This window comes from Strix aluco, chromosome 5, assembly GCF_031877795.1.
Source record: "Strix aluco isolate bStrAlu1 chromosome 5, bStrAlu1.hap1, whole genome shotgun sequence".
In the NCBI taxonomy this organism is placed as follows: Eukaryota; Metazoa; Chordata; class Aves; order Strigiformes; family Strigidae; genus Strix; species Strix aluco.
Window position 1 is genome coordinate 86428537 of NC_133935.1, and position 25520 is coordinate 86454056.

Consider the following 25520-nt stretch of genomic DNA (forward strand, 5'->3'; position numbering starts at 1 on the left):
GCCGAAGACTGAGGAAAGGACCAGGATGCAGGCAACGCAGGAGGAGGGGTGGCAAAGGCAGAAGAGGAGGCAAACTGAAGCTCACTCCAGAAACATGCAGAACTGCTGCCCTACTTTAAAGGGAAAAGTTATCCACAACGTGTTATAGTCTACACCGTTTGCCACAATCAGCATCCCCTAAGCTCAAGCAACACATGCTAGAGATGCCACTACTTACGATACAGAAGATGTTTAAAGAACACAACATCTCAAATGAAGCCTGAAACACAGTTGGAACAAAGCAAGCAAGACTGACTTCCACTGCTCAAGGCTGTCAGGATGGGAAACCAATAAACATTTGGCAATAACAGAGACCTTCCTTCCCGACACAGCTCTTCTGATTTTACAGAATCATCTGGCCTTAAAAACGTCTGCTTTTCCTCTATGCTGCATTTTACTGCCAATTCTAAGTCTGGCAAGGATGGATCTGCCAACTTCTTGGCTCTCTGTTACAAAAGAGAACATTATAAAGGAGAATTTGTGAGTTAGCTGATTTGTAAACACTACAGCAAGTCACCATGTAAACATGTCGCTTATGTCCCTATTATTTCTCTCAAGCAGTTTACCTGGCACCTGACACAGAACTCCAGGATCTTCCTCTCCTACTGATACTGCAGTTGCTTCACATGTAAAAAAGCCCAGCTTCTTTGTGTAGCATTAAAAAAAAAGTCCTTAATTAAACAGTACTCACAAAGCATCTTGATAATTAGAATAGGAGAGTCACTGGCAATATTTTGAATATAAATGAGACCTGCAGGTGTACTCACAGTTGTACAGTAGGATGCAGTTCAAACGCAGCCAATTAGAGCAACACAACAGGTAAATAAATAGCAGAAGGCTCTAGAGACACTGCTCCGTTGACACTGTTACTATTACTATTGGGTAAAAAATCTTCCCTAAGATTGCTTGGTAAGATGAATGCCGCAGCCGTTATCGGAACAAAAACAATTAAATGAAACCGGGTACTTGCATAAAGATGGTTTGCAGTTTTGGGCACTGTATGCCCTTTCATTCACAAGTACTTTCCAAGAAAGGAAACTCTGGTGGTGCATGAATCACAGCACACTACCACGTGGGATCTTTTTAGGTTGCTGTGATGGAAAACAGTTATATGTAAGTACCGTTCCTGAAACCAAGGTTGGTTATGCATAAAAGTCTATGCTTTAAAGCTTCAGCAATAACATCTGCTGGAAAAACATGATTGACGCAGCAGAGGGAACACCATCCGCCTCTGAGAAGAGGAAAGAGAGACAGACTGAAACATCAATCTTGTGCATAAAATATATTTATTGTTGGTACAGAGCGAGGCATATTCGTCAGTACTTGATAGGAGTGAGGAGCATAACAGAATCGTTTCACGTAAATAAAGGCCGTGTTACATCTTAAGTGTTGGATCATTAACATCATTCCAGCAGAAGGCCTGGAGAGAGACTTCATTAAGTTACATAATTTGTGAAATAAGTTAAAGCACAATTTACGTCATTATACATTGTAAGGAAAACTTTAATACGAGCAGCGAATACAGGCTGTACAGCGAGGAGCAGCAGCTGACCTGCTCACAAAGCACCGCCACGTCCCGGCACACCAGGTGTTACATACCCGTGCCTTTGACAGCGAGAAGTTTTTGAGGAGATTCTACAATGAAATAGCAGCATTTGAAGGATATTTCCCCTTTCTAAGGTCAGTGAAAGGTTCTTTTCTTTTCCTTCCTTCAATCACCAATAAGTGGATTTTACTAAGACCGAGCAGTATCTTCGGATGTACGATTTCTGATGTAATAAGATACAGGTCTTGGCTTTTCAAATGGTCACACTGATTGAGCCGTGATGGCTGCTGCTCTTGAAATGGCTCTTCCAGTTCTTCTTTTTATTGGTCTGCCCTGTAAATGGGCTGTCATATCATTCTTGGGAAAAAATGCTCTTCTGCTGAAATTAGAGTTGATGGTCTTGTGCTTGATTTGGACAATGCCTTTATCCTCCTCTCCCAAGCATGCTCTGCTAAGAAAACAGTCGGGGCGGGGGGAAGAGAGAGGGAGAAACACATATTTGAGTAAGTCAAAGTTATTCCAGAGACCCCCTGAAGTTTGGCTACAATTTCTTCATAGAATTTGCAATTTTAAAAATAAAAACATAGAAAAAGAAACGTTGTCAACATACACATTACCACAGAGACAAGTCACAGAAGCAGAATGGAGCTATTTAAGGACTCAACAAGCCAGCCGTTTGGAGGCCTGAAGAGTTGCAGTAATGATTCCTTTTCATCCATCCTAATGCTATCACGGCTCTAGTGCTACAGCTATTAAGGAAATTAAAAAGTCTGACCTTACAATAAGATAAATCCCACTCCTAGCAATTACATACTCAAGGAAATAGATCCTGAAGTCATACAACACTAAGTACCTCCCCTACCTACCTCCTTCCTGAGTTCTGAGTCATAACCAAAATCTCGATAGACTGAACATGTTGCACTGCCCGTGTGCTTCATTAATCATCTCCTGTGCTCAGTCAGGCCACCAAGAGCTAAAAGTATAGATATGTGAAGCAGTCCAAGAGTTATTTCTTCTGCCACTCCAGAGAGCCCTGCATCAAGGTCTTGACTCTTCAGAGAGGCCCTGGCTTCTACCATGAAAATGCAGACTTGCAAGGACAGTATATAGGGCTCTACTAAGAACTTCCTACTGCCATGATCTAGAAATAAGGGCTCTGCAGAAACGAGCACACCTATGGATACTACTTGTCTAGTCAGTACAGAGAACAGAAAGTGGGATCCAACAGGACACTAACAGGCAGCAGAAGCATGCTGGAGGCCATCTATGTTCACGGGAGGACTATAACATTGACCAAGGCCTACAAAATCCATGAAATGGGGAAGACAGTAATTATAAGTCTCCTTGTAAGAAATGGCAGCAAGGGATTTGATAATTTTTTAGGGCCTATGTCAGGAGCAAGCCCAAGTGTAAACCCTGAAATCTTCCAGGAGACCTACAAACAGCTGATTCAAGTATCTGAACAGCAGTATCTGGCCAGACAGGGCACATTGTCTTGAGAGAGTTTGGACTGCATCGTCAGAGTCACAGAAGCTAGGGTTTGGGAAAATTAAAAATAAAGGGAATGAAAAACCTGTTGTCACATATGTCTTCAACCCAATTCTCACAATATTTCTAAAGATAACCTGGTGAACCATTCAACTCGGCCGAGCAGTGTTTCTGCAAGGATTAAGGGGTGTAACCAAGGAGCAGGAGAGTGTGCACATGACAAGATGGTAAAAGTCCTCGGGATCGCAAATATTCTCCAGAATCCGTGGTAGAGAAGTACACGCTGACAAAATAAAAGGAGTTGGTTTTATGCTCCCTAGGTGCTACTACAAACAAAAATAAGGGAAACTTTTATTAGTTAACAAAATCTCCAATCTCAGTTTGACAGCATCCCCATGGAGATTTCTGTAAAACTGATGAAGGCTGCTTTACCTGGAAGACTTTTTTTGCAGTGGTATTACAGAAACTTGCTCGAAGCCATCACTGGGCTGAATATTAACTTTACATAAATTTAACACTGCATAAGTTAACGCAGGAAAATCCCAAAAGATCTGAGAAAAACTGTGTTACTTAATTTATTTAGTATCCTAAGGAAAGAAATCACAGGTATTTGTTCATCACATGCATATTTCTGCCCACAAAATTTCATCTTCAGACAATTGAGAGTGTCCCAGGGCTTGCTTGGTTTTTGTCTACATTTTGGGTCTTTTTTAATGTTCTTTACTGACCCTTGCCATTTAACATCACCTACAAATTTACTTCATGTATTTAATTTTTTTTTTCTTGTGTTTTTTTCATTACACCAATGTAGGTGTGAAGGAAACCTGGTCCGACTCTTCCATAATAAACTTCCTTCAGTCGAGGTAGCGTTAAATGGTGGCCATAAAAGACAATGCCTCTTTATTGTGTTGTAGTTCAGCATTTCCAGCTACACTATTTTTACATATTTTTTTACTAGATTGTAAGATAGCATCTAGGAAAAATAATGGAGGATGAGGCTAAAATAATGGTTCTATTCTGACAAGGATGCACGATTAGGGACCCCTCTATCCTAAAAATTCAAATAATAGTTACAACAAGACTGAAGAGGCTCAAGGATAACATTTTGTAGGCAGGCTGTCAGGCACCAGCAGCTGTTGGTATCATGCCCTAAAGTATTTTCAAATCTCACCTGCCTGCAGGGACTTGCATCCCTCTGAAATTCAGTGGTCTAATAGGTAACTATTGCACAGACTTCATTAAATGGTAGACTAGTTGTGTTTCCATATAAGAATTAGGACTCACTGTAGCCCAGGGGAAAGAAAAAAAGAAAAAAAAAGAGAAATTAAAAAGGGTATTTTAACAGTCACCTTGTTCATATCAGTGGACAGCAGACTAGGGTAAGTGATTAAAATGCCACTGGATGGTCCATATTCGTGCAGTGACTGGTCTGGCTGGAGGTACTTCATCAGTGGGAGCACAAATACACACCAAAGACAATCCTAATATCTTCCCCTTAATGGCTCCATTAAGTAAGTTTTTCTCTCTGTTACTATTATAATAAAACACAAACATTAATAATAGAGTTTAATTTATCTCACTAGCTTCTCATGACTTTGGGAAAAGATTTAAAGTGAAGATACAACAATGTGTCAAACTCCTCTGAATTAACAACTCTCTGGGCTTTTCTAACAAGGGGAGAAAAGGACAGATAGAGACATGAGATTACAGACAGGATGAGAAATAAGGAGCATACAGAAGAGAGGGTGAGATAATTATAAGCAAGATAGGAAAGAAAGAGGAGTCAATAAATTCAATTTATGAAAAGCACAGAGTGTGCTCAGCCTGAGCACAAGTGCCCAGACTCACTGCCAGGAAATCGGATTAGTTAACTTATTTGGTTTTCAATATCTTGGTCTATTCCCTCTAGCAAATTTTCTTCTTTGTTTGTTTCTTGTAGCCAGTGTCAGTTAACTTTTTCATTTCTGAATCTGCTATTTATCCCACTTCTCTGTCTTCCAACCAAGCACATATAGTAGGTAATTTTGAAATATTTTGTAACAGCGTTTAGCAATTATTTCGAAGTCACTGTTTGTCTGGACTTCTGGGCAATCAGCAAATAAAATAATTACCATTACAGCTGCAACACATGGAGGATGAGCTATAGAGGACTGATGTTCATTACGAAAAACAATTGTTCCTGCTTGCAAATATTTCCATCATAAAAGGCTTCTCTTTCTCTGTTATTGTAAGAGAGAAACCTCTCTGAATTCTCATCTTGAAGCATGTGTGAAAGAGAGTAAGAAACATTTAGGAAACACTTTTAACTACTTGACAGGCTTGGCTGAAGATCTTCAACAAAGAAGGTATTTAAAAGGGTGTTTAAACCTAATGCTCATATTTATGCAATTTCCTTTTCCTGCACCTTCTGAACATGAATTAATTCATCTTCATCACAGTCTTCTGAAGAAATTCCTATCAGATACAAACTTTACTTATAGCTTAAACATGTATAAGTAATTAATCTAAATTTTTTAGTTACTTTAAAAAATAATACAAAATTACAAATACAGTAGATTAGTGTTCCAAGTGATGCAAGCCATGGTTAAAATCTAGCCCACTAATATTATTCACTGGCCTTTTTTTCTAAAATGTCTCAAACCCACCCATGGTCCAGTAACTTCAGACTGGATTCTGGCATACAGAAATCACACTAAAGGAAAACTTAGAAAAAATAAAGATAGATACCAATAATTGTTTGTCATAGTAGGAATTAATGAAAAAAATTGCAGTTCAATTCAAAGAAAAAAAAAATCCAGTTCAAAAGGTCATGGGGAAGCGTACAGCTTAGGGAAGAAGGAGATGAGCAAAATTTTCTAGCTGGAGCCACAGCAGCTTCTGTGCCCAAAGGCGGCACCTGGACAAAGCTGGTTGCCCTTCTCATGCTTGGGTGTCTGAGCACGGCTCAACCATCTTTATAAAATTAATAAAGTGTCAGTAGCTTTAGGAAAGAAAGCCTCAGGCTAGGACATCAGGGAACATTTTCATGAGCAGGGAGATCTGGTAGACTGTAGAGTTTTTAAGGAAATGAAGGAGCTTAGGAGCTTGGTGCATTAACAAGTGGGCAAGAAGACACATCAGCAAAGATATATCAAAGGAGATGATTTTGAAAGGGACAGGGTGATCTCACTGGCTTTTATTTTTCATCACATGAATCCTCTTTAAAGTTTCCACTGCTAATAACAATTTTTAATATCATAAAGTGATTTTAGAGCTGCCCGGACTGCCAGATAAATTGTCCTTGTCCTGCAGTGTTCAGAGAACGACCACGCTACAACTGTTACCTGAACTGTCTTCCAGCATGGCCAATCCTGTGCAAAAAGGAGCGTACTAGCTATAGCAACAAAGAATTATCAGTATTAGCACTGCACAAACGTATTAAGCACTGCAGACTGAGGAAATGCTTTGGCACTGCCACGCAACCGTTGCCTCCTACCATGTCCTACAGAGCATTAGACCAGGAGCAGTGTTAAGGCCAGCAAGATCTTCAGTAATACCAGAGCAAGGCTGCACTGGGGTGGCAGCAAAAAGGTCACCAAGAACGATTATAGTCAAAGTCTTACTACTTGTCTGTACAGGCAGAATTAACTTGAGTGAAAATGATTATCATCATCAAATACTAGACGTGCTTGCTGGGTCTCTGTTAACACTTTAGAGCACACGTTTTCACATGTTCAAATATTAACTGATAGATTTTAGCAGAAATAAAGATCATCAGACTTATTTAGGCACTTTTTATATACACCACGTACATGGTCTATAAGCACATTTCCAACTGGCTTTTTTAAGAACACAACTGAGGTCAACATATGCATCTCTATATTTGGAAGATGAATAATATTTAGAAATTTCAGCTTCTTTTAACTGAAAGATGTACGTATTACTATCATTCTCCCTTATGCTGCACTAATAAAACATAAAGGTTTTAACCTACAGTAACAACCCATACCCTAGAAAACTGGATGAGAGCAGGGCAAGACCAGGTAAAGGGCAGTATTAGACTCTCAGAGTACATAAAAGAAATCAAGACTTCCAAGTGGTGAGCAATCTAGTTTGAGACATCCATTCATTTGTCATATTTATGACAAATAGCACCATATAGTTTAATGCCCTTGTTTTACTGCTAAAACTGCAGATACCAGGAAACATCTGCCAACAGCGACAACTACTACACTAAACAATAGCTTCCCAAGGGCAGAGATGGAAACCCTAACATTTAAATAAATTGAAAGTGGACTCCACAGACCTTGTCAGAACAGACATGCCGGGAACTGGAAAGCTGCCAGTCAGAGAGGGACCTGGGGATGTTGATTGCTAGCCGGCTGAACAGGAGCCAGCAGTGTGCCCAGGTGGCCAAGAAGGCCAATGGTATCCTGGTTTGTATCAGCACTAGCGTGGGCAGCAGGAACAGGGAAGGGATCTTACCCCTGTGCTTGGCACTGGTGAGGCCGCCCCTCGATGAGTGGGTTCAGTTTTGGGCCCTTCACTCCAAAAAGGCCATTGAATGACTCGAGCGTGTCCAGAGAAGGGCAACGGAGCTGGTGCAGGGTCTGGAGCACAGGTCTGATGGGGAGCAGCTGAGGGAACTGGGGGGGTTTAGTGTGGAGAAGAGGGGGCTGAGGGGAGACCTCATGGCCCTCTACAACTCCCTGAAAGGAGGGTGCAGAGAGGGGGGATGAGTCTCTTTAACCAAGTAACAAGCAATAGAACAAGAGGGAATGGCCTCAAGTTGCACCAGGGAAGGGTTAGACTAGATATTAGGAAGCATTTCTTTGCAGAAGGGGTTGTTGGGCGTTGGAATGGGCTGCCCAGGGAGGTGGTGGAGTCCCCATCCCTGGAGGGGTTGAAGAGTAGAGTTGACATAGCGCTGAGGGATCTGGTGTAGTTGGGAACTGTCAGTGTTAGGTTAATAGTTGGACTGGATGATCTTCAAGGTCTTCTCCAACCTAGACAATTCTGTGATTCTGTGAACTGTACTGCTTTAGCATGTAAGCACTAATTGGACAATGCCATAGCCTTCCTCTCTTCTTCATTCCATCATTATTTCAGTGGCAATATTTCTAACTCACCTGTTTGGCATGATTGACACAACGCAGGTACTGGCTAGCCAGGGCAGAGCAGCTGAGGGTCTCCTGAGCGTGTTGCCGATAACATTGTAGAATTTTATCCTGCAGATCAGCACAGATTGGATGAGACTCATATCGCCTGGGGAAAGAGAAAAGAACTTGGTTTCCTTCTCAAAAAGACTTTAGGAAAGATACAACTTTTTTTTTTTTTTTAATTATTGTTTAAATTAGTAAACTAAATAATAGCAGTGAAGGAAAACACTTTATAAAGAAAGGCTGTTTCTAGAGCTAGTTGGGTTATAAAGTGGGTAACATCAGATGCAAACATCAACGTGAGCTGCAGAAATTTGGCTATTGGGACCACAAGTGTCCTCCTGATCCAGTACTCAGGTGGAGTTCCAGCTGGTGGAGAAAATGAACATCCAACTTCGCATGAGCACACATCTTTAACTGAAGATCCCAGCAGTGACGAAGCATGTCCGATCTCACCTACGTTAGAAAAACAGCCACAGAACCACAGGGAAGCTTCATGGCTGTATAGCCCTATGACCACACAATCCTCATTAAATATTGCTCCTGCATAAAAGTGAAATCACCCATTGGGCTGACCTCGAGAACATAAAAACCCTGCTACCATCAGCAAATTACACAACCTACTTTCGCTGATCTGATGATAGCCTCTATTTTTGGTGCATCCTCCTTCCCATCACCTCAATTCTAATCCTCGCGCCAGATGTGCAAGTTATTTAGGAATTTTGTCTATTTTCTTTACTGTGTGGATTCATCACTGTTGCCATCTTTTTGGCTGATGCGATAGACTTTTTGCCTTCAACGGAAGCCAAAGGAAGGGAAGCTTCTTTAGTCTGTCCTGTAAAATCCAGTCTTGTTTGGACAAAAATCTTCTCATTTGCATTAATTTACGAAATGTTATGTACGCTGAGAGTGCCACAGAATTAAAATGGGAATACAGTACTTTCCTGTTTCAAAAGTAAGGGTGTTGGCAAAGTGTTTCAGAGATGAAATGTCCATTGACATTTTAAGGTAACTGGACACGTACTTTAAAAATACTTTTTAAGGTACTCATTTCTACAAGAGGCAATCAAATCACAGTTAAACTCCTTTCACACCAAAGATGAAATATTTTAATGGTAGAAAAAAACCACATAAAAATTTAGAAAACCATTTACAGTTCACGTGCCTTGAAAACACCCATTTGCTTTACGTGTGTGAACTGTTAACCCATGTACCCTACCAGGAAAGCCTGACAGTGGCTCTTCTAACATCCACACCAGACCACGTTATTTTTAGTTCAGTCAGGTTGTAAAAAAAATAAGACTCATCAGCCACAGTATCCTCAGATGAATATTGTGTTCATTCTTATTTTGCTGATTGGCCAAGTCAGATCTCTATTTTACTACAGTAAGAAAGTGAAACGCGAAGCACAATGCTGTTCCTTTGGGGAATTGACTTCTTGGCAATCACTGAAGATGTAGTACAAAAAAAAAAAAAAAAAAGGAATGTTAAGTCACCTTGATTTTACAGTATGTACCTATATAAAACATCCCTCCTACTTTTTTCATTCATTACCATACATCTGTGAAATGCCTAAAACAGAATTTAAATGCAGTCCCAGGTGCTTACACACTTTATGATCTGAAAGTTCAAACTTCTGTAGACTCTTACGGATGAGGATTTTCCCTTAATCCCCCCTCTGCTGATATCAGCAAGCATTTCAAAAGCATGTTAGGCATCAAAATGTATGACCATAAACTGCTGCACACTGGCTGATCATGGCAAGGACTGTAACGGGATGGAGGACAAGAGGAAGCACCACGAATGCTCTTTGTAGACATAAGACTGACAGCGGTGACGACTGAGGTCCAACTAAACCAGAGCTCATTTTAAACGCCTGAAATCCTGGTCTGGATTGATAAACCAATACAATAGACTATGAGTTAACAGAAAATACACACAGTAAACCTAGCTGTGCCTTTATTCACAACTGATTTTAAAATGACTTCATAGAGTGTGTCTTATATAAAGGTGAAGAGTGAAGGAAATGAGCTGCTGTACATTTGCTACATAAATTCTGTAGATGTATTTAAAGCCATTTCAGCAAGGTACTCTAACCCACACTAAGGAGCTTTTTGATTGTTTTTTTTTCCCTGAGCCATGCTATTAATGACCATTCAAAGTCCATGTATTATTCCTTATTTGAATGCTTCAATGGACTCTTTACATTGCCAACCATATCAGAGCCCGTAAGACATGTCGTCTCCTGCCCCACAGTTACTTGTTTTCATACTATGACTTTTCACTGGTGATTTTTCAACACGTACTCTCAGCCCATTGCCTGTCCTTCCAGGCACTGCAGACCTAATGCAGGTCAATGCGAACAGGGCCACTTCCTTCAAGTCAACAAAGTCCATTTTCTTGGATTAATCTGTTGAAGGAGAGCACCATCTCCATATTGATCTGCTGTGCTTGTTACGCTGCCCTAATGCACTATTTGCACTTTTGGGAAAATGCTAAATGAGATTACTGTCTAACAATAGATGGCCATAAACCACGTGCTGCAGGATCTCCCGTTCAGGAAAGAAGGTTGCACCGTGCATTATGGTAACCCCACCGAAGGGTTTGGGATTGATTTCTGTTTGGTGATGGATGACAGGACTCTCAGATGGATGGTCAGAAACAGCCAACAGCAAGGAAACTCCTCAAAAGGGCAATGAAGTATTTCCAGAACAGAGAACTTCTCTAAAGTTTCTATAAATAAGGGTCATCTAAGGGTCTGTGGAGCTTGACTAAAGAAAAAGCTTGTAAGAAAAGGTAAACAGCGCAAACCCAGCACTTATGTAGAATCTATAGTGAAAATGTGGAGGTTTTAAATACCTGAATGGATAAAGCAACCTGGTCTGGTCCCAGAGCTGACCCTTCTTCGACCAGGAGGTCCCTTCCCTGAACTATCCCATGTCCTGAGAGATCTGTATTTTGGGACATGTGTCAGGGAAAGTGTCCCACCATTTTATTTATTTATTTATTTACTTACTTACTAATTTCGGAATTTCACAACTAAATAGAAAGAAAAATACATACCATAATAGTGACCCAAGACTGCCAGGGAACCCTGACAGATCTCCATCTCCATTCAGTGCAACTCAGTAACTACTTTACAGAATCAACACACATGAACTTTTACAAGGGATTGTAGTGATAGGATGAGGGGTAATGTTTAAACTGAAAGAGAGGAGATTTAGATGAGATCTAAGGATGAAATTGTTCCCTGTGAGGGTGGTGAGGCCCTGGCACAGGTTGCCCAGAGAAGCTGTGGCTGCCCCCTCCCTGGAAGGGTTCAAGGCCAGGTTGACGGGGCTTTGGGCAACATGGACTGGAGGAAGGTGTCCCTGCCCGGGGCAGGGGGAGTGGGATTAGATGGTCTTTAAGGTCCCCTCCAGCCCAAACCATTCCGTGATTCTATGAAATCTAAAATGCTTTTCTGAGCAGAAGTCAGTATGAACAGCAGTCTGATCTGTGCTGCGCTGGCACACTAGTAACGATGCGTTTTTATTAAGTTTACAATTACCTGATCTGCTTTTGCTTTTCCAGCTGCTCCTCAAGTACCTCACATGCTAGCAGAATATTTCTGTGTGCTGGAATAAACCTCTGAGGGAGCCATGCACCCACCTTTTCCATCAGGCTGATGCACCGCAATCTCATAAAGGTAATAGGATGAAGACACAAAAGAAAATGAGAGAGAGTTTGAAAAAGAAATATTCTATGCTAAAGCATGAAGAGAAAATTTAATGAAGGTAACTTTGTACTCATCTAGCTTCTCTCAAAGAGCATAGCTTATTGTACTCCTGGGGGCACCCAGAAAGGAACCCCTTCATGGCATTCAAACAAAATGTCTACTAAAGAGGAAATTTGAAATCACCACAGTAAGCTTTACAAGTTTTGTGATAAAACTGACATTCTGACTGAAGGAATCTGAATCGCTGATGAGTTTCCAACTGTGCAGGTATCTGGCATAATCCCACCAGATCAGGACTTCAGGCAATTGTCATAAAATATGGGGGAAAAAAATAGCAACAGAAAACCAGCATGCATTACAAAAAATAGTGCCATTAGGTGGCCAGAAGTATCCAGGGCTTAATTTTATTTTTCATTAAAATGCTGACACCTATCAACAGCATCTGTTTTTATTTGTATAACCCTTGGCATCTAAAGCTACCTCTACGCTACTAAATAAAACAGACCAGAGATGATCCTCTGGGTCCGAGGCCAATCAGCATGGTACAGCACAACGTGTATCTCTTAAGCGTAAAATCTTGCCTTCCCCTCCAAATAAGCAGCTCAGCACATCCACATCCAAACCACAAACTGGGGACAGTCCCCAGCATGTGCTGTTCCCCTGGTCATGCCCGGTGTTGTCCAGGGAAGCATTAGCTCCAAAACAAAACCCTGTAAATGAACATGCTACCAACTACACCCGATGTCCCAGCACAGGACAGTGCTGGAGACGATGTCCTGATCTGTTTTATTTATTTCTACTCATGTAGGAGAGAAAACATGCTGTGACCAGACCCCAACTGCACTAGGTAGCATGCAAAGATTTTTTTTTTAAAAAAAAAGGATGTTTCTTTTCTCAATGTGCTTGTAATACACACAAAGAAACGTCCAATTGATGCAAACAGAGGGTGAAACAAAAGGAAACTGAGGCAATCTGTACCCTTGCAATAGGCAGCCTGCTAAGTATAGCACCAGCCCAATTGTTTTCAAGGGCCTCATGAGCAACCGAGAGGATTTTTAGAGGGATTTGTGGGAAGTTAATCAATTAACGTTGTCTACATCTAGCAGAAATTCCTCCTGAGAAACAGCGAAACTCAGTGCTTGTTCGAAAACTGGATGAGTGAGGGATGGAAGGTGGCATCATGAGTGGTTCAGAAAGTATATAGGGAATTGGAAATAGCAGCGAAGGAGAAATGGGACATACAGGGCTTGAAAAGCGACGACACGTGACTTGCGCGTGATGCACGTGAAGGGGAAGCCAGTGGCAGGATGGAAGGAGTTGATGTGAATATGAGGTAGGAAATTATCTGCAGTACTGCTTTCAACAGACATCATCAGGACCACATTTCACTTCTCATGGCCGGGGGGCAAAAAAAAAATAAAAAAAATAAAAAAAAAAACCATTGCAGCAACTAGTAGCCTGAATAGTGATGGATTTAGCTGAGCAGATGGACAAGAAAGGCCATGTTTGAGGTATTTTGCATAAAGAGTCAGCAAGAGCGAAACGTAAGCCTAGCTGAGAAGACCTAGAGAGAAGGTCAGCTCAAAGATGAAGCGTAAGCAACAAGCCTGAAGCAGCAGCAAGACAGTGGTATTTTCCATCATGACACAAAAAGGTGGTGGTGAGGGGGTTATTCTGTTTTTAAAACTACCTCATCCAAAAAGCGCCACTTCCAACAGCATCTCTGCTGAGTGAATTTGCAGGACTTGTTTACAGTATAGAAAATAGTTGCAGAATAGATAACAGGGAGAAAAGACAAAAGGGCATATGGTAATGAAGGTCCTTACTGCTGCATCATTATTTTTAGTTTTTAAATTAATTTACTCTTGATATTAAATTATTTTTAAAAATTGTCTTCGCACATTAAGTAGGTGATGACTTGAAAGTGCATTATGAAACATGTAAAGCACAAACCAAATGGTTATGTTCTTCTAAAAATCATTTGGAAGTAATACCACAGATCTGATTTCTGAATATCTACAACTGATGTTACGAAGCAGTCCATAATCAAACTGTGCCCACACAGAGCCCTCAAAATTACCGTGTGGGAAGTGCTGCCAGCAAAAGATCAAGTACTGTAGAGTTGATTCTTGCTTTTATTTACACTTGACTACATAGTGTGACTTTTCCAAAAGGTGTAAAAGAAAGTTTGCCTAACGAATCTACGATGAAATGGCGGAAGAGAACCACAGTCATTTCTGCTCTACAATGGAGAATGCTCAATGTGTGTAGTAATACAAAATAAATGACTTTTGCAGAAGTCAGAATACAACTTACTCCACCTGCTGATATATGTATCTTTTATGCTACTGGTGATCAGCTCCAGTGTTAATATTGCCCATGTTATTTTTAGATTCTTTCCCCTAAAATCCCAGCACTAACAAACCACAGGCAAATGTTTGTCATCCTCTCATTTATTTCATCTCTCACCCAGCCTTCTTAAAAGCAAATAAAAATCTATTTCAAACATTCTGACCTTTGAAATTTAGGGACGGAGATGAGAAGAGGAGGAAAGACATTCCAGCATATTCACACACACACACACACTGCTTGAAGACAGACATTTAATTATGTCTAGAGAGTACTAAGTCAAGTTCAATATGTTGACAAAAACCTGGTTTAACAACGAAGACTGGCAGATAGTACTATTGACCTTTATAGATGCATTTGTTGGGTTTTTGGTTGGTTTTTTTTTTCCTTTACCTAGTGAATGTTTCCCACCTGGTAAAACACCTGGTATGTTGGTAGGATATCTGTTCAGCTTTTAGCATAAGCAAAGTGGAAACCATTCCTTGTATTGCAACAACTTATTTATTGCATACAGGGAGGAAAGAGCATCTCTGAGATTAACAGACAGAATTTACGATCTCAAATCTGGCAAAGCACATAAATACGAGCAGAACTTCAAGAAGTGAGTAATTCCGCATTTGCATGTGCAAAGTTATGCACATTCTTAAACCCCTTCTTGGGCTGGGACTTACAACAGGAAGGAATTAGGATGAGGATCAGAAAAAGATTTCCTGGTTGTGAATCCTAATGAGACCGATGAACTAGTTGGCAAGATAAGTCCTCAGACTCTTAGGACATTACATGAGGACTAGATCTCTTCAGACTAGAGAAAAGCAGTTGTGAGTGAACATGAGATGGATCAGTGAAACCATCAATGGTGTATGGAAGAGAAACAGACAGTGAGGTTTTCTAGCAGTAGATTTACAATGAAAAAAATAATTCAAGCCTTTCCCAAACAACATATAATGAAAAGCTGGTACGCACTGCGGTTATCATAAGCACATTTGGGTCCAAAAGATAATTATACAGTAAAGTAAGAGAAGTCCATCAACAGATTATAAGCAAAAATACTATGTTTGGCTCAGGAAAGTCCCACTCCACTACCTGTTTGAAGGTAAAATGGTATCACTGCATACTTCCCCTATTTTTACAGCGTTCCTTCAATACCCACTCCTAGCCCTTCCCCAAGAAGCTAGGGGGACCTCTGACCTGACCCGCTGGGACTGCTTATACACCAAATAGCTTGATGAGCGAGTCATCAAATAAATACAAGACTCCCATCAACCCTGAAAGACAAAATTAAATTGAATACTTTTATTTAAATGGGTATGAATTGACTTTTATTATTCCGAACCACTATTCATTTATAAAATTGCCCTCCCCAAAAAAAGAGAACAAAAAACCCCTTAAAATACAAAGTACACCAACATATTATTATACAAATGTACCTCACACACAGCTGGTCCTTGCAGCTGCAAAAGGAATCACATGTTGGAATTACCCAAATTTAGATACTAAAATAAACAAGCACATGGATGATAATGACGTAAAATTTAGACTTCTAACAGGGGCATGCATGCCTTTACAGTGTGGAAAAGGTAGCGTAGTAACTACAATCTTTAATCAGAAGAAACTCTGGAAGGAGCAGTTTTATCTACATGAAATATATTGTATCCATATAACGTACCTATATGCTATAAACACTGTAAAAAGAACTTCTTGGTCTTGCACTGATCAAAACCAGTTCCTATCTTTGGCAAGTGAAGAGAGGAAGAACGATCATCTTGGACATACCTTAAGTCTGTCCAACTACTTTGCAGAACAAAAACCAAACCCCACCACAAGAGTCAAATCTGCTCAGTTTGAATTGAGCAAAACCCCCCACTTTCATGTATACGTGATCAGCATATCAACACTTGCATTTCAACACTTGCATTTCAAGCCTCATAATGTAAATTCAGATCACAAATTATTTTTAGAGTTTGCATGTGGCATCACTTCAGCTCTGTCTCATCACTCCGCCCAAAAAATTATTTAATGAAGACTGGCAAGATTCCACTCGCTCAGCTGTTCATGAGCAGACAAGTCAAAGATCACCACGGCAAACAACACCAGGTGGTGCCATTTCTTACTATTAGGACTTTTGGGGGGCTTTTTGGAACTAGGAAGGTTTAGGCTGCGGCAAGGAGCGAGGGAATTAGTGCTCTCCAGATCTAGTTACACCTCGCAATAAGGTAGATCTAGTCTTTGGGACATTTAATTGATGCTTTGGCCAACATTTCTCATACAAGTGGCTGATGCCAGTGGTTTGCAACCATTGTTGTTCCAGGACTACTGGAGTGTATTAACTAGCATTACATACTATGCAAAAATACAGTATAATATTCCTAAATTTTACAGGGAAAAAATAATTTTGCAACAGTACTTAAAGGGAACCTACAAGAAAGATGGGAAGGGACTCTTTATCAGGGAGTTTAGGGATAGGATGAGGGGTAATAGTGTTAAACTGAAAGTGGAGAGATTTAGATTAGATGTAAAGAAGAGATTCTTCCCTGTGAGGGTGGTGAGGCCCTGGCACAAGTTGCCCAGAGAAGCTGTGGCTGCCCCCTCCCTGGAAGGGTTCAAGGCCAGGTTGGGTGGGGCTTTGGGCAACCTGGGCTAGTGGAAGGTGGCCCTGCCCATGGCAGGGGGGTTGGACTAGATGGTTTTTAAGGTCCCTTCCAACCCAAACCATTCTGTGATTCTATGAACAGTTTGAAACCTGTTTCTACATGAAGGTGGCCAAAAAAAAAAAAAAATTACGATTTTATCCACTGAATATTTTTTCCATTTTAAGTTTATTCCTGTCCCTAAATTAAATTTTCTACAGCAGTGTTACATCACTGTGTGAGTAAAGCGCACACACACACAAAAATATAGACAGATCTAAACAAAGCCCAAAAACCCAAATGAGCAGCATAAACCAAATACACGACAGCACACCATGTTGTAGATTTATTACTGCCACTTATTTCCCAAGAGCTATACAACTCACTTCAGGCTTTGTAAACGCACGAGTAACATGATCATCCCAAAATTGTGGTAATAAAAATCTTCACAGCACCTTACACTACTACACTAAAAAACAGCTTTCCCTTTATATAGGTGCTATATAATGTGTTTTGATAAGGAGACACGTTTCTCATCTATAGCAAAGGTCAACTACAACACTCAATGCGAAGCACCACAAGACACTAACTAGTGGCACATTATTATCCAAATATTACTCTCTAGAGCAATATATGTTTTAACTATTTTCTTCAGCCATAAGAGGCCTGACCACAAAAATAAGAGATATTATGAGTAGCAGTATCATACAGAAAAAGCAATCAACAGTTAAACACTTCAAGCATCACTGCTCCCGTGGGTGATGATTACTTGAGGGAACTGAAGGTTGCAGTCTTAAGAGATAGTAGAATAAATGCCAATTTTTCATTTGGCCATGAAGTTATTTAACAAAAAGGGCTTGGATTCACTCTGATAAGCTCCAAAGGCTATATGCACTTCCCCAGGTCTTGTGCTGGGTTGTGGTGAGACACCCTTTTCATAAAATATAATCAGCTGGGCTGTAGCAACAATAACATGTTAGCAAACACACACAAAGAGTAATAATCACCCTGCGAACATGCCGATAATAAGTGGGTACTGGACCTTGCTATAATATATCTTAGTTTTAATGTGCTTGTCCAACGTGTTATAGAAATATTGAAACTTAATACCCTCAACATCCTTTTTAGCATCCTAACAGGGAAAATGCACCTCCCACCATGAACAAATCATGAACTAAACTTGGAGAGATGAGTTGTAAAGCACAACATTCATGTTTTTTCATTATTTTCATTATTTTAAAATTATTTTTCACTTCGTAATTTTTCACTGCCTACTGGCGGATGTTTCCCTGAGGCTGTTACGAGACATGGTGGTACTTGGAAAGCAGAAGGTAGAGGGTATTGCAGGGAAACGTCATTGCCAACTCACAAAGATCTTACAAAGATCTCTTCTCACACATCTGCTGTGTGCTGGCAGCATTAATTAGACAATGGGTTATTTAATGGAACTTCAGCCTGATCCAAGAAAGTAATTCTGATGTCTTATCACATGAGTTTTAAGTTCTTTTTTTTTTTTTTTTTGCAAAGGTCTTCAGGTAGTTTGGTAGTGGAACGCTTTTAAGTTAAAGTATCTCAAGTTTGACAAACTTTAGATCAACCACTAAAATCTTTCCCAGTTAGGTCATGCTCCTTGATTTCAACTGGTTCTCACTGAAGTTTTACTGCTAATTGCTGCTAACTGCAGAATTCAACCTGCTCCTGCTGCGGCACATCTCATTACGAAGGATGGTACTAGGCTAAGAGAAAGAAAATAATAATTCTTGCCATCTGCAGATGAAAACTGGTGATCTTTGCCATCATGCTGGGATTTTTGGTTTTGTTTTTAAGGGGTCTAAATATAACACAGTCTGAAATAACCCTTACCGGAGAACAGTAATAATTTAGGACAAAATACCTCAGTGATGGAAATTGTAACAAAAACAGCATTTTTTTTTCTAAAGACCTTTCCTCCTTCTCTTCCTAGTATTACTTCTGCAAGTAGATAAAATTTAAATGACCTCTTTCATTTCATGGCACAAACAAAAAAAGTCTCCTTTGGGGGTACTGCCTATATAAAACGGCAGGATTTTATCATGCTCATCCCACTTTGTGGGAAAGGTGAGTCCACTTTAAAGCTGACGTGGTAGCGAGTGCAAGCACCCTACCAAAGGTACAGAGAGCTGAGAGAGACAATAACGAACGTAATTATAGTTAGTTATTGTTTGGTCTACTTACGGCCCTATTTTATAATGCTACTGCCAGCAGAGCTATTTTATGTGATGCCTTTTTCATGCAGCAACCTTTTCATAAATCAAAGCAAAAGCAATACTAGGCAGTTTCTCCTGCAGCCTATTTGACAATAAAAGTTAACACTGAACCCTGCCTGTTATCAATCTTCATAAATGTGTCCATGATATAGCAAGCCTGTTCCATATTACACGACGTCTGTTACTAATGCATGCACAGGAGCAACCCAGTGGCTTAATGGATCTCCTAAATGGCTTGAAACTGGGACCCATGTTAAGTGGCAAGGAAAGTTTTAAAGAAATAACTGCTTTTCTCATTTCTTTCAATGTACGATAAAATGATTACGCTTTACAGTGGCTCCAGCTTGAGAAATGTACGTTGTTCTACGGTAAGGATTTTCACACACAAAATAGAGACTCCGGGAAAATGTATGTCACGTTCAAGAAACTACAGTAAGAAGTACAAATAATCAGTATTTCAGTAGTTCCACTTAGCAGAGATCTACGTGACTAAGGATTTTTATACTCAAGCACTGAACTCAAAATCTGCCAGAATTAACAAACTTACTCCAGTAGTACCCACGTCCTCTTATGGAGGAGAAGGGGCAGCACCTGATCTGTATTAATTTGGGTATTATCTGAAAACAATTAGTTTACACTGCATACCCAGAACAAGAGGGGGGTGGTGGAGTTTGACCTTCACACATCTCCACTGCAAGGATCCAAAAAGCAGCAATGACTTTATCTGCCTGTTTACCAGGTACTGAGGCACTTGAAGACAACTTCTGCTCCATGCAGCCTCATGTTACGCAACCAGACAGGAGTAACAAGTCTCTGGGTTTAAAATACAGAGAACTTGGGATAGAGCCACTACATAGATTAGCTTCATCCTTAATCAAGTCTCTTTAAGCCACCAAAACCTCTTTTGTAGACTGTCCAGAAGAGTCTCTGCAATTTCTCTACCTAAAGGAGCCGCAATATTTAGTAGAGAAGAGCTGGACTCATTTATTTATGAAGAACTTGTTTTTAAAATCTACATTGACCACGTTGACTTCATCTTTTTATTGAGAGGGCTTTAACAATTTTTTGGCCCAAATACTGTGTCTAGTCAAGGCAAAGGAAAAAGAATATATGTGATGGAAGAAAAGAGACTGCATTTCATCAGCCCATGCAAGAGCAAGATTTCACTAACAGTAAAGCAGTGTAGACAGAGAGGTAGTCTATTACCCACGGATCTATAAAGCCTGTCTCGCAAAACCTTTCGATCCTGCTCTTCTTTTGCTTCCAGTAATGCATACGGCACAGTGCAGCATTTGCTACGGAATATTATCCGTCTTAACACACCCTTGACAGGAGAGTCCATCTTTATAAAGTTTATAGCCACAGATATGGCACTCGAGTGGTCTCCTTAAAGATACACCTATTAGTTTTATCTATTTTGTTCAGTTCCTTTCCCCAGGCTTAAATGTGTGCTTTAAATGTTTCAGGACTATACTTTGATTTTATACTGCAGGGAGATAAATGGAAAGGCAGAGGACAGTGAGAGAGAGTGCATCTTTATGATTTTTTTTTTTTTAAACATTGACAAGTTTTCCAATTTCAGTTATAGATCCTTTACAGAGGCACATCACACTTGAATCGACAAAACCCACTAACACATAACTGCTCTATAAACAGCGATGGGGAAAAACTTCTACTGCACAGCTTTGTATCTTCTTATGTTCTTTTAGGGTTAAAAGGCAGCGTGCTTTTCATGTGTCTAAGTGTGCAGCATGGAACACAACATCAAGTCACATCTATACAAGCCCAAATGTTTTCAAATGCCAAAGCAAGCCAAAAATATTTAGGAAATATCTTCAAAAACAGCACGAGAAGAGTGTTGATTTGCTTAAGAATGAAGCTCATGTTCAAGAAAATATGAAAATGCACTTATCAGATACTGCAAAAGCCTTAAAAAATTGGTTACGACATTTCATGACCAATATATGCCTTTTCTCCTACAGATGTCAGGACTTATGCTTTAAAAATGCAGTGATAACCACTGAAAGAATCAAAAAGCACATTCAGAAAATAATTTAGCATTTTGCATTGAGGAATACTGAGACAAAATTTAAAGAAAATACAGGCAGAACATCAGGAAAAAATTTCCTGTAAAGGACATGCAATAAATAACAGCATAGCATTTCAAGAGAAATAAATAAAACTTGAATTTTCTGCTAGGGAAAATTTTCTGCTATCTTGTTGGACCCGAGTACTTCCAACTACCATGGCTACCCCTCAGCTCCATGGCTAACATGCCATTAAATGTCTAAAGGCAACAGGCTCATTTCCTACAAGCCATTAGAAGCAGAGCCCTGTTACAATTAGGATTTTGCAGTCTATGGATCAGAGCTTCGGTCTCCTACAACAAGGCAGGTGTAACACTCTGTGCAAAGTGTGTGTACAGTCCCACCAGTTGGTCTGTGAGTAGCTGCAGAGTTACCTTCTGATCAATTGACTTACACAGTTGTGTTTAGGGATGACATGGCTGGAAATTTCAAGCTAAAAAGAGAAAGAAATTTTTTTCAAGACTTGTGTCTTCTAGGAAACAATTTCAAAATGGTCCTATTCACAAAAGGCAACCACCGTCTACAATTCAGTTATCAAATTTTCAATTTTTCTCTGATCAAAGGAGAATAATCAATAAGCTATGTAATTTTGGGGGTAGAAAGAAGTAGTCATGCTCGTGAGAGCAGGATTCATGTTGCTCCTCTGTTCAAAACTCTATGAAAATGTACATTCTGGTGCCCTGGTCAACTCCTAGAGAATGAAACTGCTTAACAAACAAAATTGTATTTTTAAAAACCAAAATTATCTTATGCTGGAAGTGCTACTGACAGGATCAACAAAGAAAGTCAAAATATCGCTGCTTGATTCTAGTGAAGGAGGAAAATAAAAGTTTGGGGACTGTTATGATCTCTTACCTGTAAATGAGACCCAAACCAATCAGGTCACTAAAAAATATATACTGTATTAGGAAGAACCACCTATAAAGTTTGCATAAAAAATGGTAATCATTAACCACTTAATTCTGGATTCAGATTTGGCACATATTACCCTGCTGACCTCAGTCAAGTCCCCTAACCTTAAGCGATAACTATAGGCACTTATGTCACCTCTATACAGGTCCTTTCATTATTTTTATTACAGTAGCATGTAGATGGACTAATTAAAGCTAAATTTACATTAGGCAGGCAATTTGTTAGGCATTCTAATAAATAAAAAAGTATAAATCCTCGGCAGACCTACAAAAGCTTCTCCATGATCCAACATCCATGTAGCATATGTGTTGCCAACTGCCTGCTGCACAATTTTGCTCTATTCAACAAAAAATTAGAGTTAATCAAGCGCAACCCGGCACAATTTTATTTATTTGTTTGAGCCTGCTAGCAGCACAGAATGACAGCAAAGAAATTAACTTCCTCCTTTATCAAAACAGAGGAGTGACACCCACGACATGATAATCCAGTGCCACCTCCCAGGTACCACCCTCCCAGATGCCAACAACTGCAGCAGCCACTTCTCCAGATGTTGCCAGCTGCAGCTCTGCACTGCCAATAACTGTGATGTTCTGAGACACAAACATGTGAGGACCAGCATAAAATAACTGCAATTTAGTTCTGGTACCAGCAGTACCTTCTGCTGTTTGGATGTTTTGAGGATGAGGACTTTCAAAATGTAAATGAAACAGCAACAGGTTGCTGGGTGAGTGTTGGAAGATACAGAGATGCTTTTTGAACACTCCAGGCCTGACAGACACATTGTGCTGAAACCCTGACAGCTAACCAAGGTCCAAATGTGACTGAGATTCATCTCAATTTAGGTTTGTCCTAAGTAAACAGAAAGATAAAAGAAATACCAGAAGATAAACTGCAATTAAAAGTGCAGCTCTGCTCTGAGAAGGAGCTATTAGAGCATACCTGTTCTCCACATGCCTAACGTCTTACCTATTTCCCATAGTAGAAAAAAATAAGTAAAATATTTTTTATACCATTTTTACCTTTTAGCTACAGAGTAAGGTAGGTGCAATACACCCGCCAAATGCCACAATCTTCAAGTCCTGTAATAATTTTTACTACCAGCAATTAAAGAGAAAGTTTTACTTTTGAACTAATCTCATACGAACTAGGAGGCAACAAGATAGATAACTACTTTATAAGACATCTTAATACTATTTTTACAAACCTTATTTGCTGAGTATGACAGCACTTTGCAACAAAGCATATGATTTGATATCATTTCCCAAAACCTTTAATGTATACTTTGGCTTTACAACTGTGATTTCACTTAGATGGAATCTAAGCAGGGTGACTGCAGTCTGTTTTCTTCCCTGATTTAGCCCAACACTACTGGAAAGAAGGGGGGAAAAAAAAGGGGAAGAGCTGGTTAATTACAAGTAGCAGCAAATGAGCTGTAATGGAGGTGTTATGAATGTAAATCAGTGACGCCTGATGCAGCAACAGCAGCATCTGTGCATGCAGCTTGCAAAGTAATGAGATAGTGCTGATGTACTGGCATCCTGCTTTGATCACTTCATCTTGTTCAAGAGCTCTGATGGGAAAACAAAGGTCGGTGGCACTGACCTCCCTTCCTGCAGCTTGCACACACACAAATATTAGCGATGATCAAGGATTGCTGTCTTTCCACGCCATGATTTCGGAACGGATGGTTACGTAGTTGGGGGCCTTAACTAAACAGATAGCACAAGCTCCTGCAATATGAAGTGTCATGTTCTAACATCTAGAGGTAATTGGCAATTCATTCTTCACCCTGTAACCAGAAACAGGTGTATGCTTCTTAAAAAAACCCCATACCATCAACTCTGCAAAATGTGCTCCCATCCAGAAAAGAGAGGTTTGCTGCTGTGTGCTCCAAAGCGGGGGCTGTGACATTTGTGGGCTTTGATCCTACAGATGGCTTGGACTCATAGAAAACATCCTTAGAAAAGGTATTTGTAAATCTCAGCAACAGAAGATTACAACATACACAACAAATTAACAGTAAAAAGAAGACTCTGTGGGTTTTAGCCTTCCTTGGTTTAATACTGTAATTGGAAAATCATTTACTCGTGTTTATACAAAATCCCAACAAAGGATGCTTAACGTATTAAAACAAGAGGCTTTAGTCCTTGAAAGGGAGCACGAAGCCAGATGTACCACTGCAGAGTGTTACATGCCAACGACGCCGGCAAGAGTCGGTCCTCGTTGGTCGTGAGCGGCTCAGGAAACTGCAGCCAGCAGCAAGAACTGTCCTTAATGAGTGCATCCATCAATTTTCAGGGGACTTGGTTGATTACCAGCACACAAAACTAGGGAACACGCCAATTTAACTGTTGGCCACTGATGCGTGAAGGAAGAATTTCACTCACTTGCTTTCATAAGGAAGTCTATAAAATTACTTAACGTTTCTATGTAAGCAAATATAGAAAACCTGAGGTGTGCTGAAACACGAGCACGTACTTTCCCCTTTGAACACATCAACCAGACTCACCTGAAGAGGAAAGGGACGTTCTCATAGAGGCATGTTTGCCCACACAGTTATCCTACTGTAACAATATCCTACAATAACTATCCCACTATACCCATCCTACCTTCCAGAAAATATTTTAAGTATTAATTCATATCAAATAAAAAATTCCTAGGCATGACTGTGTTTTACTAAGATTAATTTTAAGATTGCTTTCTCCATTCCAGACCGTAAAGTATCTAACTGTGTGAAAAATTGGTGATAGCCTGAGGGAAGCTTTAATGAATGTGCCCATGATTTCTAGAAAGGAAACAAAAGGGAAAAAAAAAGGATTATGGCAAACACGGAAAGAATTGGCTTGGCCCTCTTAATTATCGTGCTATCTAAATTTTGAATAATGGATTTTAAAATTTAATATAACTCTCAAAAAGCACATTCAGTGCTTCAAACCTATCTCCTGACCAAATAAGCACATTTAATGTTCACATTACAGCTCAAATATTTCAATGAAAACACACATCCCCATGCAAACAGACTCATGATTCTGGGCTTGACAGAAAAACACACAGATATTATGCCAGAATCCCCTGCTCCCACTTCGTTCAGAATGAATCTGCATCTTGCTAAGAAGTGCATAATTAATATTTCATCCAGCTCTGTTGAGTACTCTCATTCCTAATGGACTGTATTGATCAAAGGAAGAAAGTTAAACATCTATGTTGCTGTAGGGAAACCTAAAGTTGTCATTTATGGAGTGATCATAATTTCATAGGTGAATGTACAGAATAAAGGGTTTACGGAATTTTGATATTCTGAAGCTGTTAAAAGGATATCCTCTTACATATGTTGTTAGGTTGCAGAGCAACTGAGACGGGTTGCTACTGA

General features: G+C 39.9%; 1 protein-coding gene across 2 annotated transcripts in view; it reads right to left on the reverse strand.

Moving 5' to 3' along the window:
* Positions 1-1306: 1306 nt before the first annotated feature.
* The window catches only part of CHCHD3 (coiled-coil-helix-coiled-coil-helix domain containing 3), a 164812-nt gene continuing 140598 nt past the window's right edge, over positions 1307-25520 (reverse strand). Inside the window, exons 7-8 of one of the 2 annotated variants that reach the window (XM_074828083.1) lie at positions 8182-8317; positions 1307-2033 (exon numbers count right to left, since the gene is read on the reverse strand). In XM_074828083.1, the coding sequence (XP_074684184.1) occupies positions 2010-2033; positions 8182-8317 (160 nt within the window). In that variant the 3' untranslated portion in view covers positions 1307-2009. Of the gene's footprint in view, positions 2037-8181; positions 8318-25520 lie in introns of both variants that reach the window. The other variant, XM_074828082.1, reaches the window with a different exon arrangement.